The sequence below is a fragment of the Castanea sativa genome, chromosome 7 (assembly GCF_040712315.1).
Source record: "Castanea sativa cultivar Marrone di Chiusa Pesio chromosome 7, ASM4071231v1".
NCBI lineage: Eukaryota > Viridiplantae > Streptophyta > Magnoliopsida > Fagales > Fagaceae > Castanea > Castanea sativa.
In genome coordinates, this window is record NC_134019.1 from 22,037,435 (window position 1) to 22,057,407 (window position 19,973).

General features: G+C 34.4%; 1 protein-coding gene across 2 annotated transcripts; it reads right to left on the minus strand.

Moving 5' to 3' along the window:
* Positions 1-308: 308 nt before the first annotated feature.
* On the minus strand, positions 309-19,000 carry LOC142642280 (pre-mRNA-processing protein 40A-like). 2 transcript variants are annotated; one of them, XM_075816625.1, is made up of 9 exons: positions 13,135-19,000; positions 12,531-13,037; positions 12,353-12,448; positions 4,871-4,964; positions 4,736-4,797; positions 3,653-3,976; positions 2,773-2,828; positions 2,518-2,587; positions 309-747 (listed from the first exon to the last, which is right to left on the minus strand). In XM_075816625.1, the coding sequence occupies exons 6-9, from the start codon at positions 3,875-3,877 to the stop codon at positions 733-735; spliced, it is 366 nt and encodes a 121-aa protein (XP_075672740.1). In that variant the 5' UTR covers positions 3,878-3,976; positions 4,736-4,797; positions 4,871-4,964; positions 12,353-12,448; positions 12,531-13,037; positions 13,135-19,000; the 3' UTR covers positions 309-732. The 2 variants fall into 2 exon arrangements, with proteins under 2 accessions (XP_075672740.1, XP_075672741.1); XM_075816626.1 differs by lacking the exons at positions 12,353-12,448; positions 12,531-13,037; positions 13,135-19,000 and having other exon boundaries at positions 4,871-5,257.
* Positions 19,001-19,973: the final 973 nt, after the last annotated feature.

The window sequence follows — 19,973 nt, forward strand, 5'->3', positions numbered from 1 at the left end:
AATATTCAGAAATATTCATAAATCACCATCATCTCCAGTACAAATTATCCTAGAGAGCCTCAAGAAAAAAATATTCAAGAAACATGAAATATAATAGAATCCACCAACAATTTTTTCACTTGGGTACTGCAATTGACAATGATCCAGCAAATCATAGCTCCAAAATAAGTAGCACCTAATAGTACTTGCAAAACTATCAGCTAAAAAAAATTACATTATAATGGAGAAATGGTACATAAAAGGAAAAAAATATAAAAGTTCCCAAAAACGACCACATTTCAACCTACTTCTATGAAACCTTTGCCAGAGTCAAACTTGTTTGATATGAAAATAAACTCATACAGGTGAGTTAACAAGCATATTCAAGAGTGTAACCAACCCATATTAATATGACAATACTAAACACATAGCATGGCTCAGCTCGCGTTTAACTACCATAAAAATTGAAAAATACGAAGTTCAACTTAAAGCATACAATCCAAAATTTCATAATTACATGAAAGTGCTTATAACATACAATCTAGAAAGTCCTTTATAAATATGACATCCCAAATGAAGTTTCATAATTCAACCTAACACAGTTCAACTAAAATATAATTCCATAGAACTCGTCAAATGCTAAGCATCACATATGATCAAGTTGGAGCAACCAAAAGAGAGTGCAGGAGTACCACCCATAGATTCCTTGTTGATGTCCAAATTCATAACATCTACCTCAATCTCATCCAATCTTCATTTGTGCAATTTCTATGGAAAAAAATACAAACATTAATAGTTACAAAACATAATCATTAAAAGTGTAACTTCTGATTGTGAACAACTTAGACCAACTAACAAAGCGCTGTAGATAAAGCAAACGAAACATAAGAGGATACCTTTGTAATAATCTTGTCAAAATTCTGTATTAGTAAATGACATATTTCATTTAGGCTACATTCTTACCAACCACTAACTTAGGCAAGCAAAATACTCTCAAGGAGTCAGTTTCATTATTAGAGCTTGATATAGAGAATTCTGGAGCCTTCATAAGGAATTACGCATTTCCATTTAAACATGGACACCCATCTATTTTGCAAAAATTAATAGTTTTTATCATCATGCCAGATTTACAACCATAGTCAGATAGGTCTACAACTAAGTTAAGCATTAAAACCTATATGACTACAATGTGAATATTGTCATGTGCTTACCTACCCATTAAAAGGTCTCCAAAAGCAAAATATTAGTACCAAGTTAGAGAGCCCATTGCAGTTTTTGTCAATCAAGGAAAAAAGCATCTCTCTCTCTCACACTCACACACACACATGCAAATAGGACATAAATCCTCATAAAGATTGAGCCCGTTAGCTATCATAAGACTAGTCCTTTTTAAGTCTTTGTTATGCTCTGTTTTTTTTTTTTTTTTTTTAAAGTAAAATAATGTTATCGAAAATGAAAACGCTGCTCTATGTTCATGATCAAGAACACAGAGAACCTTGGAAAAGCACAAGAAAATGAATCAGAAAATTGAGAAGGAAGTTGGAAATTAAAAATTGAGGTACAATTAGTAAAACCCCATGTCCTAGACAAATCAAACAAGGTATGAAGCAGGATAGTCTTTTATTCAATACGTCTATCAACCTCCTCATAATTGTGACCATCATGCTCCTTTCACACTAATCACATCACGCATGCCGGCAACAAATTCCATACATTCGGGAATATTTTCCAAACCAATTACGCCAACCCAAAAGAATGGGTGCTATTTTGTCCACAACACCCAATAAATCCAAAAATCATAAACACATTGCTACATAAAGCATGAGCAATATCGCAATGGATCAAGAGATAATCCACTGTTTACCTACTGCATCTACACACACAACACTAATTGACTAGCAGTAAACCCCTCTTGTTGAGGTTATCAATTGTGAGAATCTTACCCCATGAAGCTGTCCACAAAAAGAATGACACCTTCTTGGGTACCTTGGCACACCAAATACTCTTCCATGGAAATAAATGAGTATTAATTCCAAAGAAACCATTAGGTTCTGAAATGTTACAGCACCCTTAACTGAGTCAGCCCAACACAGGAAAGACACAGAACTGAGCATGGATATGTATGTGCAGAACATAAATCACCATCATCTCTAGTACAAATTAACCTAGAGAGCCTAAAGAAAAAAATATATATTCAGAAATATGAAATATAATAGAATCCACCAACAATTTTTTAACTTGGGTACTGCAATTGACAAAGATCCAGCAAATCATAGCTCCAAAATAAGTAGCACCTAACAGTACTTGCAGAACCAACCTTTGAAAACCATAGACACAAAAATAGACATAGAAAAGTAAAAAAACAAACAAAAGCATGCAAAATAATGATACAAAGGAAGGGGAAAATCAATTAAAATAAAAGACACAGTATATATGAACATGAAAGATGGATAAATTAAATTTCAATGGCACATTCAACTGGTAAAAGAAGATAACAATAAAATACAACAAAAGTAACCAATCAGTAATATAACTCACCTCAATTGGGGCCATCAATTCTGGTGGCTTATCCCAGGTAGACTCACCTGTCCTCTTGTTGTAATAATATCTAGAAAAAAACAAGAATCAATCAGAGTAAGCTACTGAGAAAAGAACACTGAATGCCACCAACCACTTCCAAGATTTTCTAAAATTCAAATCGGAATGTTAAACTATTACAATGAAGCAAGAGGTCGATAACATTGCAGGAGACAAGCAGAAATGATAGGACCTGCAGCCAAAGCAAAAAATTACCTAATCTCTTGCCAATCAGATGAGGAGTGTTGATTAAGGCTAGGAACAGTTACTGCCTGGAAATCCAAATTAGAGATTCCAAAACTATAATTAGTCAGTTTTCACAAAACAAAATCAGATAAATCAATGCACAAGGACTTAAGCTAGATACAAAAATTTATTAGTATCACATCTGAGCAATAATCAGAATCCTAATTCAAAGTTTCTCACAATTTCCTTAATTTCAGCCACTGTAGTACATTTCCAATGTACTTGGGTTGGTTACTGCAAAATATCACTAACCTCCATCTACCCTTCAATTCATACTACTGATTTTGCCTTCAGGTTGTTGGAAATATAAAGAACCTCACCTCTCAGGTAATCTACCCTTCACTTGGATTACATTTTGTTTAAATTACATAAATTCATTACTAAGCTAACCATAGTTGTCAGTATCGTATGATATGTGATATGTATCATATGTAAAAGTTCCATATTGTAAGAGCGCATTATAAGTGCTCCTGAATCATACGATACAGTATGCGTATTGTAAAATCGTAAGCATAGTACGATACATAATCAAATGCTTTAAAATGGGGTTTTTATGTGTTTAAAATTTGTACTTTTATTTGTCACAAGTTATATTGTGCAATGATCAGTAACCCACACAAGTTAGCAAGTTCTCCAAAGTCCAAATTAATAAGATATTAATATGTATTAAGTATTATTGAGAAATTTCAAACTTCATGAACAAGAATAATTTTTTTCAAGAAACTTGAAAAGCACATAAAAAAAATATAGTGAAACACAAAGAAAAGGAAGAAGAACATATGTAACCCTTGTAAATTTTTAACTGAAGAGATTAGAATGAAATAAAATCTAACAACAAAAAAACACTTACAGAATCTGTAGAAGGGATGACTGAAGGTTGTTGACCAGTCTGCAGTACTGTTGTCGCAAATGCTGCACTCTGATGTTTAAAGGATAACCAAGGTTGCCCAGGTACAACATGTGCAAGCATTTGAGATGTTGGTTGGAACTGGGACAATGCACTAATATCATTGGGCAGGCCAGGCGCATGATTTGTTACAGGAGGGACCCTTGGTTGACTCAGATTAGCAGGCATTGCAACATTTGAGGGAAACCCCTGTACCAAAGGCTGAAACTGCTGAAGTGCCGATGGAACACATGTCTGTCCTTGCTGGGTCGGAACAACTGGCTGAAACTGCCGCCAAAGAAATTTCCCATGACACAATAGCTCAAGACTCTTATAAAATAACAAATGATAAAACATGGATGGGAGAGGACATTACTTGCATAGACAAAGATGAACCAGAAACAAAAGAATTAAAAAAATAAATAAATGTCACATGCCTTCGTATAAAATCTAAATAAAGTGTGAGCATATATATGAGATTAAAAATTTTTTACTATAAGCAAATATTCAATAAAAAATGATTAATTGAACAGACCAAAAAACAAAGAATAGGTTTAGAAACAGCTAAGCTGAGCACAATGTCAAGCCAAAGTGAAAGCATAATGTTCACATACTCACATTCAAGGCAATTTTAATTGAAAAAGAACTAGGTTTCAATCAAGAAAGGTAAGAATTATGTTTTCATAATTTGAGGGACGCAAACAAAAATGACTGAGATACACAAATGCTCATAAAAAAGGACCACATTTCAACCTGCTTCTATGAAACCTTTGCCAAAGTCAACTTGTTTTATATGAAATATACTCATACAGCTGAGTTAACAAGCATATTCAAAGTGTGTAACCACCCCATAAAAATATGGCAATAATAAATACTTAGCATGGCTTGGCTCGCCTTTAACCACCATGATGTCATGTAAACTCCTGTATTCACATAGGTTGCTTGTTAATTGTTATATAGAGATGTTAACACCCATATACCATAGACACTGCATATATAAGATGGTGGAGTAGAGACTTTCCTGTTCCTTAAAAGGAAGAGACTCACCGTCAGAATTATCTTCTGAAATCTTCAGTTTCTTCTGCTTTGATGTATAAGAGCAGTGATCCCTGCAAGTCAGGTTACTATTAGGAGCATATCAGACAATTGTTAAGTCTTTGTAAAGAGGTGAGAGAAACTTACAGCAACTGGGCATCCAAGATATCTATGCCGTGATCCATGGGATACTTGTGGGTGGCCACAACCGAAATATTCAAGTCCTTGAAACCTTCTTGGTCTGGGTCCATGTTAGATATTTTAGAAACAACAATTATGACACAATACAAGTAAGGAATTTCAATGTACTGTCCACGTCGCCTCTGCGTCTTATTAGTAATAGGAATATGAAGGAGGACTGCAAGAGAAGACAGAATTTACTATGACCTAACAATAGCGATGACTGTTAATACAATAGATAGAGGAGCCTAATGCTGCGAAGTAACACTCGTTCTCAATCTCCATCACCGAAAGCGGATTCAGCTTTTGCTTTTGTCGATGAACTTTCGTCGGCCATAGCATAGAGCTAGAAGAAGAGAGTTTGGGACTTGGGAATTGTGAACGGTATGAGAGGAAATAGGGGTTATATACTTTTTGGTTTCGGCCGTGTGCACTTTCCTTTATTGGCCATCCTTGTCTCTTCTACTCTTTGGGCCTATATTGTTGTTCGTTTGGATTAGATTGTTGTTAACTTTTGTTGTTCTGGGCCATAGGGCCAACTCTAGCTTGTTTTGGTATATTAGACCCACTTCAAGCCTAGATTCTTTAGGCCCACTTCATCCTTCGCCTATAAAGTCCACCTCTCCTTGGACTTTTGGGTTAACTGTTTAATTTTTTTTTTTTTCTTTTTTTAATGGTTCAATACGAGCACTGGCTGCGTATGCTTAACAGATTCAAGTCGGACGGCAAGATATTACAAATGTCTTTGAAAACATGATTTGATAGTGTCCAGAAGGGCTTCTACTTCTACACTTGAAGAAATGATCAAAAGCAACTAAAGTGTAGCGTGAATAAATAGTTTTTTTTTTTTTTATATATATTTATTTTTTAGAACAAATAAATAGTTTCTTAAGCTCAGTGGCATGGGATTATAATTATCCCAATGTAGTCAAAAGACTATTTTCGATGCTGGTATTAGATCATCCAATCCATCTAGATTGCAGAAGTTTGAGAAAAGGAAAAACCTCGTTCAAGTTTGAGAATATTTGGCTCCAGCCCCAGGATTTACTGTTTAACTGAGGGAGTGGTGGGACAGCTATATTGTTGTAGGAACAACTAGCTTCAATCTAGTGAGAAAGCTACTTATATTAGAGATTTTCGATCCATCTGATAGGGACTTTGTATAAAATATTGGCTAAGGTGCTAGCCAACATATTAAGAAGGTATTGGGTAATCTACTATTAAATTCACAAAATTCTTTTGTGGAAGGCAGATAATAGATTCGGATTTAATAGCAAATGAAGTCCTGGATAGAAAAGTTTGTAGTAGATCCAATGGATCATTTGTAAGTTGGACTTAGAAAAGGCGTATGATTATGTCAATTGGAATAGTCTCCTTTATTTGCAACAGCGATTTAGGCTTAGAAAAAGATTTAGGACTTGGATCAACATGTATCTTTCTTCATTCATATTTTCAGTTCTCCTGAATGGCAGGCCTGCAGGTTTTTGGAGAATTCGAGAGGGTTGCATCAGGGGACACCCTATCCTCTCTTTTCTTCATCCTAGTTATGGAGTTGCTTTGTAAGGTGATTGATAGGGCGGTAGAGGAAGGTTGTCTGATGGGGTTAATAGTCGAGCGGAGTAATAAAGATGCCTTAACTATATGTCCTACATTTTTTGCACTTAATCCAAAAAAAAAAAATCCGCTTTCTTCCACCGATGATGCGATTCTCTTTGTGAGGTAGAGATGGAGCAAATAAGAAAGGGATAAGGTTAAAATAATAATAAAATAAAAAGAGTTAAAATGAATGCTAAGTATGCATTTTAGTGGAAGACATGGCTGTTAGCTGGAAAATCAAATTCATAAAAAAACATTTCAGGTATTGAAAAAGTTGAGAAACTGCTAGATGATGCTCAAGACTTGCTGCAAATCTATGGAATAGCTTTATGAGGAAAGTTTCATACTAAATGCATTTCATACTTATTACTTAAGCTTGTTGAAAGTATGGCACCAACGATTTTCTTTGGCTTTAGACAGTTTCTTTTCTAATCAACAATGCATCCAGTTTTTTCGTTCTCTTTTTGTTCTTTTCTTTCCCTCATTTCTCCTGTTCTCCTCCTTGCTTCCTACTCCTTTTTATTTCTCTATCATTCAAAAAACACCATATGGGTGTCCTCTAAAGTAAAGGGTTTACTGTGGGAGATAGATAATGATAATTTAGAACTTCTCTTACTTGAGTCTCCTTTTAATCTGCTGTCATTTAGGACAGGAACAAGAAGAAAATGGAAACTTCAAGCGACCAAAGACTATATATTTACTACAAGGAAAATTAAGTTTTATTGGGTTTCGCACTTACAGGTTATATGGCATGGATGCAAGATGAACAGTATGCAACTAAGTCTTGTAAATAATTGTCTTTAGTACTTCTTGTGTAGATATATTGTATCGTACAGATTACAATTTGCATGTTATATCTGTTTTTGGCATTTGCAATTGAGGATCAGACAGATCCATTCCATTTCCATCTAAGTAGATATCTCTTGAGCTGTGGTTATTAGAATAATTGAAATTGTGCTTTTGTTTAATGAAAGCTTTTGCAAGAATAAAAAAAACCATTTACTTGATGAACCAGGGTTTCTTTCCTCCAGATTCATTCCTGTTAGATAAGGCATATAAACGCTACAGGTAATTATCACCCATACATTGCGATCGTGCTATTTAGTAACTATTGAAGCAGAGTAATCTACTTGGAAGGATGATACATGCGTGATGTTTATTGATGTAATATTAAACGTATCATGTCCTAGAGAATTGTTTGATAACTGCCTCCTTAGTTTTCATTTTCTTTTCGTTTAAGCAAAAATTATTTTTTAGTGGCTTCTAGATTGATAGTAAAACAGAAGATCATCCATTCCATGCGGGCTGGTTCGTGATTGATGGTGGAAAATTTATTTAATCAAAATATGGCTTTTACTTTTGTATAAGTATGTTGTTAATTCTTATCATAATGTGTGTAGTAATTTTTTGTTATTTTTAATTTTCTAAGGATTTATAATTTTTTTTTTCATTATTTCATGATTGTTCTTTTACTGAATATGAATTTTGTTTGTTTAAGGTTGTATTTCATATCTATACTTTTACAAGAACACATGTATGTCATGATCTAGGTAAAAACTTATTTTATACAAGGGCACATGTAGGCACAATGTTCATAAGTACATGTTTAAAAATTTATGAAAATTGGGTTGATCTACGTACATCAGTATGTTAACTTCTGTAAACTGATGGATTTTATAAGAAAGTCTGTGAATTGGGGACATTGCACCCCTCTTTGACATCAAGGACAAAAAGTTATAACCGAGGACATTAACTTAACAAATCTCTTTAAGTCTAAACCCAACTAATTGGGTCAGCTATAAAGATATGTATGCTGTAACATCATATACTATATATTAGAAGCCATGATTGTGTCAAGTGACTATTCGCTCAACACGACAAGTAGCTACAAGCTCCTCATGCCAAGTGGCTCTCCTTATTTAAAAAATTGGGTAGATTACATAATTCTTCAATAGTTTGGGGTTGTTTCAAATTAAATCATAAATTTTATTTACTTTTTTAATTAAAACCATTACCTTTTTAAATTGCTTCAATTCACTATTTACATAAGTCTATGTTAACTAAAAGCAATAGAAACTCACATAGCTAAAATCTATCCAAACACACACACACACACACACACACACACACACAAATCATTCCATGTAAACTTATATAAGAAAAATAAGTTATTGTTATCAAAACATTTACAATAAAGTATAATAAGTAATTTAGCCACACACACGCCACCCACGCACCCACACCCTATAGATTTAAGGAGGGTTTGGATACGGATGAAAAGGCATACATTTGCATCTACGTTTTCCCCTCCTTTTTTTTTTTAAGCGCAACGCATTCTGTGGCTGGAATACTTTTCCAATGGGTCCCGTGCATTGTTCACGAGACCCAAAATCTTCTTTTTTTTTCGCACAAACTTTTATTAAAAATGGATCTTATGACACTATATACACATTTAAAAATTATTTTGCTACAGTATTTTTAGTTTTCAGCAAAATAAGCGGTATCCAAACACACCCTTAGACTCCTGTTTTCTGATAGTAAGATTTAAACCTAAGACCTACCACAACCACAACCACAACCACAACCAACTCTTTGACAACTCAGCCACCTAGTCAATAAACTATTCTTTTGTGTTCTAATTCATGACTAACCCTTTTGGACAAAAACAGCAAAGGGTTTTATTCTGGGCTCTTGCACAGGCTTAGTACTTTTCAGTCCATTGTAAAGCATATAGAGGATTTCCTTTGACTGAAAATAATACTTGCCCCTTCTCCCAGTATGTAGTGTGCTCTTCTTTTGGGCCATCCCAAATTTTTTAGGAGTTTCCAAAAATGAAAGCATCTATACATTTAACATCTCTCTTAGCCTTTAATTTGACATCACATTTTCTCAAATTTGAACCCACCTTTAACCTGAATGGGGGCATTTTAGGATGATTATGTTGTTTACCTTGTTTCATAAGAATGAATTTTCAATGCCCATCTATTTTCAGATGAGGGAGTAAGACTTTGGTGGTGTACGGTTGTATCTGATTATGTTATTGACTTATCATTTAGCTTGAGTGTGAATAAACCAGAAAGTTTCTCTCAAAGTATATGTGACCATTAATTTAAGACTTAATTGTTATGAGGGTGCAGAATAGTAAGATTACTAATCAAATGATGCAGTAATTCTATGTCATTGCTACAAAACTACAAAAGTAGCGCACATATTAACGTGTGGATAAGCAGTTCATAGCCAACTTATCTTCAAGTAACCAACTGTCAACCTAAAATTATGGGAAAACTTTCCTTCATTCCAAGTGTTATTATGTGTATAAACTGGAATGAGGTTTCAGAAAGAGGCATCATTGCCTTGAACTAAGGATGTGGTTCTACATAAGTTCAGTATGCTTGATGGAAAATCCTTCATTGAAAGAATTTCTTTCATCTTTTTTACTTTCTAATAAGTATTGCTTTTCTCTCATATCCCAAGAATGAACAGTAGGGCGGACCATTCAGAATTCATTATTTGCAGATACCCAGATTAACTCAGGGAATGAAGCTGTTTTATGGTTAGCATGCAATTACTTTCCGTCAATGTTTCACATATATGTCCTTCAAGTTCTGATTTCATATTTCTTTCCTATATACAATGAACATACTAATGTGTATCACAGTCAACAGGTTGTTCCAAATGCTGGAAACTCTGCTAATGAGCCAGGCATAGCTGCAGGACTTGTCACTGCAAATGAGAGGCTGAAAAATGTCATAAAAAAGAATGGACTTTGAAAGGACTTGCACAGCACACATCAGAAGATGAGAAACAAGCTTCTTGTTTGATGTTCCTAGATGATGACATCTGAGAGAATTAAGGTTCCAAATAATTGAAGCTAGTTTAGTGGAATATAATGTATGTTGAGTTTTAATGTGTTTAGAGGGTATAATTAAGATTGTTTATTGCTCCACATTGGCACTGCTCCTTTCACCGGAATGAGGACCTTGCTAATCAACAGAGCCATGGTTTTCCCATCCCACCTGATTTATTTCTTGAAACTTGGAATTTGTGGTTCAATACACTGCAAGAGTGTGCAGGGGCTATACTTTTATTCAAAAGTATTCATCAGGAGCAGCCTAGGTAAGCAAGAGAAGTGCTCATTTGACTGATGAAGGTGATCTCTTGAGCATAATAATGCATTAATCTATAGCATTTGTAGATTTGTGTATTGCAAAATGGGGATTGTGGTCTGTCTGGATAGTACCAATGTTACAGATATGGAAATTATTTATCTTGGAATAAATTTTTATGTTCATATGAATTTATTGTTCAGTTAGAAGTTTGGTGGTATTCCAGTGAGCTGGACCGTGAACTGAATGGTTACCCTTTTTGTTTCACCAAAACCACTTAAATGGTTGGCATGCCCTCTGCTGAAAGAAGCACTATGGAGTATTACCCCTCTTGCCCAATTGAAACCTAAGGACCCAAGGACTTGTCTCTCCATTTGTGAGGGTTTTGCTGCCATTAGTCTTTCTAAAAAGGACAAAGTATATATTAAGGCTCAGTGGTCTCATGCTTTGAACATGGAAGTTTTTGGTAGAAATGTAGGGAACTTGTATGTTGTCAAAGATTTAGAACCCTGTGGAACCTAGTGTGGCAAAGCTCATGATCTTATTAGAAAATTACCTTTTGATGGGGAAATGACTATTGATACCATTGGCTTCATAGGGGGTTGTGGCTGCTTCGGCATTCTGGTCTGGGCCAATGTGGAAGTCATTTCCTTGATTGAGCAGGAAATTCATGCCTTGGTTAAGGTAAAAGACTCTACTGACTCTTAACTCTTAAGTTGTAGTTGGTTAGTCCTATACTTGTTAAAAGATGTCTGTTGTGGAGGAACCTATGTAGTGGCAGGTCCTCGTGACCTCCCTTGGGCGATTTTTGGAGATTCAAACAATTTCCTGAAGAAGAAAAATATGGGGGTCGTGATATCTGTACTAAAAGAGTGTGCATATCAGGATTGCATGAATCACTGTCAGATGATAGAGCTTAGAATTTTTGGACAAAAGCTTACCTACTCAAAATATGAAGGCTGCCAGATCTAATTAAAAAAAATTGGTAGATGCTGCATAAACACAAGCCAGTCTAGAGGTGCTTTTCTTAAGCAAGAGTTCCTCACTCAAGTCAAGTCTTATCACTGTCCACTTCTTTTGAACCTTTTTCTCAGTAGATATGCTGGTTTGATCAGGCTATAATAAATCTGGGAAGGTACTTGGGGCTTTCCCATCAACAAGAAAGGAGAGAGATAGAAATGATTCAATTTTGAAATAGAAGTGCAAGCAAAATTGGCAGGTTGGAATTGTTATTGTCCTCATCAAATCAAATCTAGCTCTTCAACTGTGACCAAAAGTTAAGTGTGAATTTGCGTAATCAAGTTTGAGACCTTGGACTGTGTCTTTGTGATTGAATTTTGATTATTAAGTCATTGTGCTATCATGTGATGGGTCTCACATCGAGTATACACTAGATTGGTTTGAGTTATATAAATGATTACAAAAGGTTCAAATTTGATTAATCCTTGTGTGGGAATAACAAAGGTGTGACTAAATTTTAATTTGTTAGTGACATGGGTGTCAATTGCTAGCTAAAAATATCCCGTTCAGTTTGAGAATAAGCTTTCCCCGATGGGGAATAACAACAGTAAAATAATAAGCGATAGGACTGACACATTGTTTATTTGAAACTACACATAATTGTTATGTAAAATTAAACAAGGTTTTAATCATGAAAATTAATTAAAGTCAAAGGAACAACATGCTTCAAACAGCAGTAAGCAGGACATATTTTTCTTATAATTTTTTAAAAATGTATCAGACTTACAAATCGATCATTGTTTGTTGTTCTGTCCGCTTTCCTTTCACCATCTTCATGCATATGATACTCAGATTCACTTTTTCCATGGACTTTTTAATTTTTCTGAGATTGGAAACAAAATATCAATTGTATAGCTCCATGAATCTCAGTTATGAGAGGAAAAATAGTTTGATAATAAACTTACCAGGCATACATTTTTAAGAATTCTTTCTGAGTTTCTAACCAGAGGCCTTGGAGCTGTTGTAATTTCTTTCAGAGGGGCAAGTTTTGTCTCCGAGTTTGCTTCCTTAAGAATCCCTCTTTCCTAAAACAACTTAATTGACATCAGATATGAAGGAAAAAGTTTTAACTGTCTCTTTGAACAGACTGGGCTGAAAAAGTTCACATACATCAGTTCTTAGCCTAAAAGGCTTGGGATTTGTGGGCTTTAGTTTCCTATACTTCACACTAAGAGCACTGGTGGCAGGGCAGCAGATATGGAAAAGTTTTTTAAAGTCTTAACTGTTACTCAGTTAACCTGCATCATTTTTGCAAGTTGGGAAATGAGACTAGGATGAACCGTTTGTACAGAAGCAGATCTGACAAAACAAATACGATGTTCTAGCAGAGAGGCAACCTTTTGTGATACTTTGAAGTATCATGCTTCCCCAGAGTTACTCTTTCACGGTGCCCATTATTCTGATTCTGCACACTGTAGTCATTTAACACAAAAACATTGTTGATATATTATCTGCAAGAAAATAAGACCATCATGATAACAAGAAATTGTGAATGCACAAGTTCAATACTTGTTAACATCTGATGCCAAAAGCATTTTTCTTTTCATCATTATCTAAGACTTCACTGTCATTTTCTGTATCGTCAAAGGTCATGGCATTTTCCTAGTCATCATTTTTCTTGACTTTGTGAATTTCCCTTCTCCCTGAACTTGATATTATTTTCTCCTCATAATCACTTCCTCCACTAGTCCCTTCAGCTGCTCCACTTAGAGATTGGGAATTGGAAACATCTTTTTCTACTGAATCCCTTTCTTCAGAACTTGATAGGGCAACAATGTCACCTCTTGAAGAATCTGAGAAAACTTAAACTGAATTCTCAACTTTCTGTGATTTCTCATTTTTCGAATACTCTTCACGCCCATTTCCTTAACTGCTATTAGAAGTACCTGATGCAGAGTACACTTCAAAAGAACCACCCCTTGATTTCTCATCCATATCCATGTCACTAGAATCGTCCCCTTCATGAGGCACACAATCATGAGAGGGTTGTGGCTTCCTGGACCTTGCGATTGTGAGAGTGCAAGGAATTAAAAACCCGGCTTTTAGCCTCTCATCCTCTTAATGGTTTTCATTAAGCAACTCTAGGCAATGGTTTGCTATGGCCTAATACTTGCGTCTTTCCACTGGTAATCGCAAGCTTCTTCATTGTTGAACATATTGTTCTCACAGGCATATTCAATCCTGCCGAAATTTTGCCTTTACGGCTTTCTATGGTGAGTTAAAGACTAGAGCCTTTGCTAAGACAATATTCTTTTGCACAGCAATAGTTGTTGCTTTTGGGTTTCAAACACTTCTAAATGTATTAGGATTTGAGGCAGTTTCAATTCCTTAGAGTCGTACGAGCCTTAGCCACATCAAAAGATTGCTTTGCCTTTAAATCCAGGTTGCACTGAGCTTAGTAGGTGGTCTGGCTTTCAATTTGGTATCAACCGATTTTTGAGAAATTGACGAAATGAGGCTTATATTGGGACTTCTTGCTGCCATGACCTGTATGGTTAAAAGCCATCATCTCTAATTTAGAATGAAGACACTTTGAGGAAGAATTAAATTTAAAGAAAGGACTACCCTGAAGAACAAAATTTATGTAGATTGCTTCGTAATCCATTTCTTCCTTATGCTTCTGGTCACATCATAAAACACAATTAACATAAACATAGGGCAACTCAAGTCAATTGAGCGAAAATTGCAAGACATAGTTTAGCAATTAAAACTTAAAAGTCTCACAGACGCTGACTACATGCTAATCAACAGGTGTATTGAACTCAAAAGTGAGTTCAAATTCCATTAGAAAAAAAAAAAAAACACTATGCACTGAGATATAAAAATGGATGACGGGATCTTGAACAATAGTGGGATCAATTAATTTTGTAACTGTTTATTTCCTTATATATGAATATGATTTCAACATAACCAGGAAACCTCAATAGCTGTATGATCCACCAATCTTTGAAAGTCTTGGGAAGCAAGTAAATTTTTTTAAAAGATAATTTTTTATTTATAGTACAGTGGTACTTTTATCCACTTCTAACAAATAAGCAATACGCTCTAATTTAAGTTGTCTTTTTCTCTTTTTCTCTTCTTCTCATAAATCTAACAACTAATGCAATAAATTATAGTAGGTACCTCATAACAAGATTCTATCTAACAATATCAATATTGATCATGGTTTATATTAAAATCATATTCAATACCTTGTATTTCTTTCAAGTTTTCATGAGCTTATACTGGGATTTTAAACAAAGATTTTGATTTCTTGCCATGGCTTGAAATTCAATCAGACCTTATTAAAAAAATTTCAAAAGGGAAGAAAAAAAAAACGATGGTTTTTCTTTTCCCCACTCCCCCCCTTCCTTTTTGAAGCAGATTGGATACTGTACTGATACCTGGGCAGCTTGACTTGTGGTTAAATCCTGCAACAACAGCTTGAACAAAGAAGCAAGACATGATTGAAGAAGTTTCGCGAGGCATGGATATTCAACAGCTTGACCTGACTCACTTGAATGAGTTCAGAGCAGATTCACACCCGGCAGTTTTGGTGTCCATAACACATGGGTTGATGTCTCTTATGAGGCCAGTATCTCCAATTTGTGTCATAGAATAATTCAATGTGCCCAGCACATATTATGGCCAAAATTATATAGAACAAAGAGGGAGGAAAAAAAAACCTATTGCATTAGCAGAAAGTGTATTTATTTACTAGAAGAAAGACTAGGATTTAGAGGATCTAGATGAATTATAAATCACTCACACTACAAGAATAAACAAAAAATTTTACTTTTTATTTTTAAAAAGCTCTACTTCTAATACAAAGGCATTTTTTATTATACACCATGTATGCTGATAGACAAAGTCCTACGAGAATACAACCAGAAAATTTATGTCCTCAGTTCAAGGGCCGAGTAATGCAGATGAGCAATAACCAAACAATATTTTCCTCTCAAGAACAAATAGCTCCTTGTTTCAACTGTTCCAAGAACAAGGTCTAGTTTGACTTTGTTATAGTTAACACTGATTATTGAGAATCTTAAATATTCTTACAACGACTATTCAATTTCTTCATTTGCTTAGCTAACCTCTCTTACAACAGAAGAGCCTCAACATAAGAGCAAAGTCTACTTTTGATAATGCAAGAAAGAATTTGGATTTCAGAAAAGCAAAACGGATTGCAAAAAGTGATTGAATGAATAAATAAACCATTTTGAATGTCTGACATATCGAGCCTTTAATATCACCCCGAGAAATAAAGCATCCTTAAAAGAAAAATGAATGCAAAATGACAAATCAAAAGACAAGATTACCAGGTGGGCATCTGCTCTGAACTTACCCAAATGAGTAAGGTCATGCCATTGAATCTCTGTACCTCACAAATAATATTAGGTGATTCAGATGTCTTACTTCTTTTTTCCATTTCACTTTTTCCTATGGAAAAATGTTTTAACTTTAAAAAATGTACATCTTAATTTAATTTCATGCCATGCAAGAAACTGAAATCTTTGCCCATCCCAGCATAAGTTAATGAAAACTAAAAAGAAATTACAGGTATTGAATATGATTTTAGAATGGACCACGCAATATTGGTATTGAGAAACAATACATAACATCTTGGTAAGAAGGCATGAAAGTGTGGTGTGCCATCATCAATTCATACCTGGACTTCCTTGAGTGGCTCATAGAAGCCGCTTCTACTTGCCACCATAAAAATGCATAGGTGATTGCAAACTCCAGAACCTGAGTGTCTTGCTTGGAACATCTTTTTGTATGTAGGAGATCATATACTCAAGAAAAACTTTTTAAGTCCATCCAACATCTCAAGGGGAGGAGATATCAGTTGCCCCGCATCATTAAAATACAAGAGGTGTCTCTTTCAGGAATTAATGATAACCCCACCTATTCAAAACCAAATTAGAAAGCATATTCTATTCAGAAAGCTAAGAAAGTATAAGAGGCCACACTGCCACAGGTGCAGATCATCTCATGAGGTGCCAACTGAAAGGCTTAAGTATCTTTAAATTGGAAAGAAATGGACGCGCTGAAGCTTATTGTACTAACTTGAGGACTTTCTGAATTTCTAGCCACTTTTTACTTTCTTTTTTTAAACTAAATTATCTTCCTCCTTTTCTAGTATTAATTCTATACCATCAACTGTCTTCAAGATTTATTTGATTCGTTTTCTTTCTTACTTTTCTACTTCTCTCCATACCATAGCCAGATCATTTCATTTGATTAATATGACTCTTTCAATCAGGTACATCTGTCAAACCACCATCTCCCTTTTACAGACTTTATATCATCTTCTTTCATTTCTAGTGTAGACACCTCAAGTAAACATGTTAGAAGAAATAAACTATTATAGGGAGAAAAAAAAAAACACTAATACTTGATGATAAATCTATGCAGGTCATGCCTTTTTGGGTCCACCAATTGGAAAAGCCAAGCTTTAAGCAAATCACCAAGTTAGACTACACCTGCTAAACAAGGATATGACAATGCATTTCAACATTTAGAAGGGCTCCTTAATTAGTTTGACTCAGAATTCTTGAAATTAGATACATTTTTTTATTGGTAAGTTACACGCGCACCCAGTGGGTCTTAAACCCATTATCTCACCCTCCATTCCATTATTATGGAAGAAGGAAGTGCCAGGTGAAATATAGATAAGAAATAGTTCAGTCAACATCTTCTGTGAATTAGCAAAAAATAGAATACCAAGGGCTAGTACTAAAAACAAGGACATCATAGAAGTCGGCCATCTTCTGGAAAACTGATGTCAATTCGATATATTCCCTGCAGCCCATCTTGATCGCCAAGATTGACTGTTTTGGCTGCCACCTTTGTTTAATCAGTTGTGACCATGTAAATTATAAGGTTGCCATTCCCAAAATGTATAAAGAATAAACACAGCTTAAACCATAATAGTTAACAACATTTTGAATTAGATTTAAATTTAGGGTAACTATTAAAACCTTCGTCAAGTCAAAACCAAGGAAAATCCTCACTGAGCAGGAAAGACCAAGAATAAAGGAGCAAAACATTTGAACCACTTATGTTATGTATCCAATTCAGAAAACATCCATCAATAAGAGTATGTATTGATTATACTTTTTTGATAGAAAGATAAATATGTATTGATTATACTTTTTTGATAGACAGATAAACATCTATTGATTATACTATACAATGCCATTATCTCAAATGAAGGTAATTAGGTAAAATGATAAAGCCATAGAAGTTAGCATAGACTATTTTAATCATTAGAAAGCCTCTACAATAAAAAGGACGGCATATAGTTAGATGAAATTACAAAACTGGTGACCTCCACAACTTGCAATCCTATTTATCCTTTCACAACCACGAGCATAAGGATGTTATTAGGTCATTTATTATAACTTAATAAATTTTCCATGGACAGCATATATCGAATAGAAAGAAACATTTTGTTTCCATTAAACTCAATCTGTTTTAAATTAATAAACCTATCTTACATCCCCAACTTCTCAAAGAATGCAATCCTCAAACACTCAACCTAAAATTAAACCCCATATAAAAAAAAATCAAAGAAGTTCAACTTATGAATGGAAAATTCCAATGAAAACCACAATCATTTCATACCCACAAATACATACAATCTTCAATACTTTTTTCTTCTTTACTTGTTTTGTGTAAAGCCCATTAATCTCTTCAACCCAGGAAATAACACTGAAAGAGAAGATTTTGCAGATGGGTTCTCTTCCAGCAAGTATTCCTCAACCATCTCTTTCACAGACCTAGCAGACAATGGATGAAAATCCACACTCCAATCTGAAACAAACCCTTTAACCAAAACCCATTTCTCCTCTTCATCCAATTTCCTCCACTTCATCTTCACCTCCTCTCCTTTCAAAGCAAGGTACTGGCACAGCTCTGTGAACAGGAGCTCTTTGCTCTTCTTCATGGCCTCCTCTCTTTGCACAAAATGGGTGTTTATCTTTGCCACTTCCAAAGCCAAATCCGATGCAAGCTCTGCATCACTGATTTTTTTCTTGGCGCACGAGATTTGGGTTCTGGGTTTGTTGCTCAAAAGGGTTGTGGATGGAAAAGTACTGGGATGTAATTTTTGAGGTAGTCGGGTGATTATAGAGGACAAGAAAGGAACTCTCAAAGCCATTAAGGTTTTGTAGAGATGGGTTGTCTTTTTTCTTTTTTTTTGAGAATCTAGATGGGTTGTCTTTGATTTTTAAGGAGATTAAAGGTTTTGATGTTGAAACAGTGAACTGGACTGTGGGAGAGAGACATTCATAATCAAATATTCATTTGATTTTGATTTTGACCTTTTTTTTCTTTTCTTTTTTGTAAATGTGATATTTACAAGCATAGCCCAAAAGTTGATAGTGTTATTTACTTAAATACTCATCATGTATGTAATTGGACACTGGGCGTAAACTTACTCATTGTATTATCCTCTGGCTTTGCCTATCAGGAGGATGAGCTCTAGGAACTAGGAAGTAGGAAGGCCCATATTTTATTTACTTTTATATTTTTGAATATTCAAAAAAAAAAAAAAAAACTTAAATGAATTGTGTGTACTTTCTCCACCTCTAAACAAAAATTGATTACTAGAATCCTAACCCAATTAAAAACCGTAAATTGTTTTTAAAAATTACTATAAGTATGAGGAATTATCATTGGCAATTAATTTCCACTAATAAGTAATAATTTAGACTTTTTATTTTTGTAAACCAACTTCACACATGTTCTTCTAAAAAAAAATTCACGCATGTTAGATTGTCACCATTAACCACATTTAATTTCTTACGTGACTATATATCAAACAATCTCTTTTTATCTCTCATGAATTTTAATGCTCAAAGTAGTTATAACTTATTAGCTTTCTCTTCTTTCTTCTTCTTCTTCTTCTTTTTTTCTTTTTTTTTTTTTCAATATTATCAAGTTCTATTTAGTTATAAGAAATACCAAGAAAGCATAGAAAACTACTTGTAAGTTGTAATAATTCCCATAAAAACAATTCTGGGAAGTTCCAATCTCATACATTTTGGAAGTCAATCAATTAGTTATCGAGTACAACATGATGCAAAATTCTCAAAATATAGAAGGTAAATATACTTGGGAGTCTTGTGTTTTTAGGGCTAATGAAGGTTTTGCTTATCTAATAGAGAAGTCTTATTTATTAAGAACTCCATATTGGAAAAGAAATTTTTACCCCTATTTTACAATCTTGATCATATGAATATTTTTCTTCCAATTTTATCAAAAATGGTATAATTGAAACAAAGTTGCCAATAATGAGTTTTCAAATAAAGACACACTATATCTAGAGGTTAGGGAAAGAAAAATAAAACAAATAATTTAAG

Excerpts from the sequence above, each read along its gene's own strand:
- LOC142642280 (XM_075816625.1), bottom strand. The coding sequence starts at position 3,877 with ATGCCTGCTAATCTGAGTCAACCAAGGGTCCCTCCTGTAACAAATCAT. Across the intron at positions 2,829-3,652 it reads TCATCCCTTCTACAGATTCT|GCAGTAACTGTTCCTAGCCT; the intron begins GTAAGTGTTTTT and ends TTGGATTTCCAG. Across the intron at positions 2,588-2,772 it reads TCTGATTGGCAAGAGATTAG|ATATTATTACAACAAGAGGA; the intron begins GTAATTTTTTGC and ends GTTTTTTTCTAG.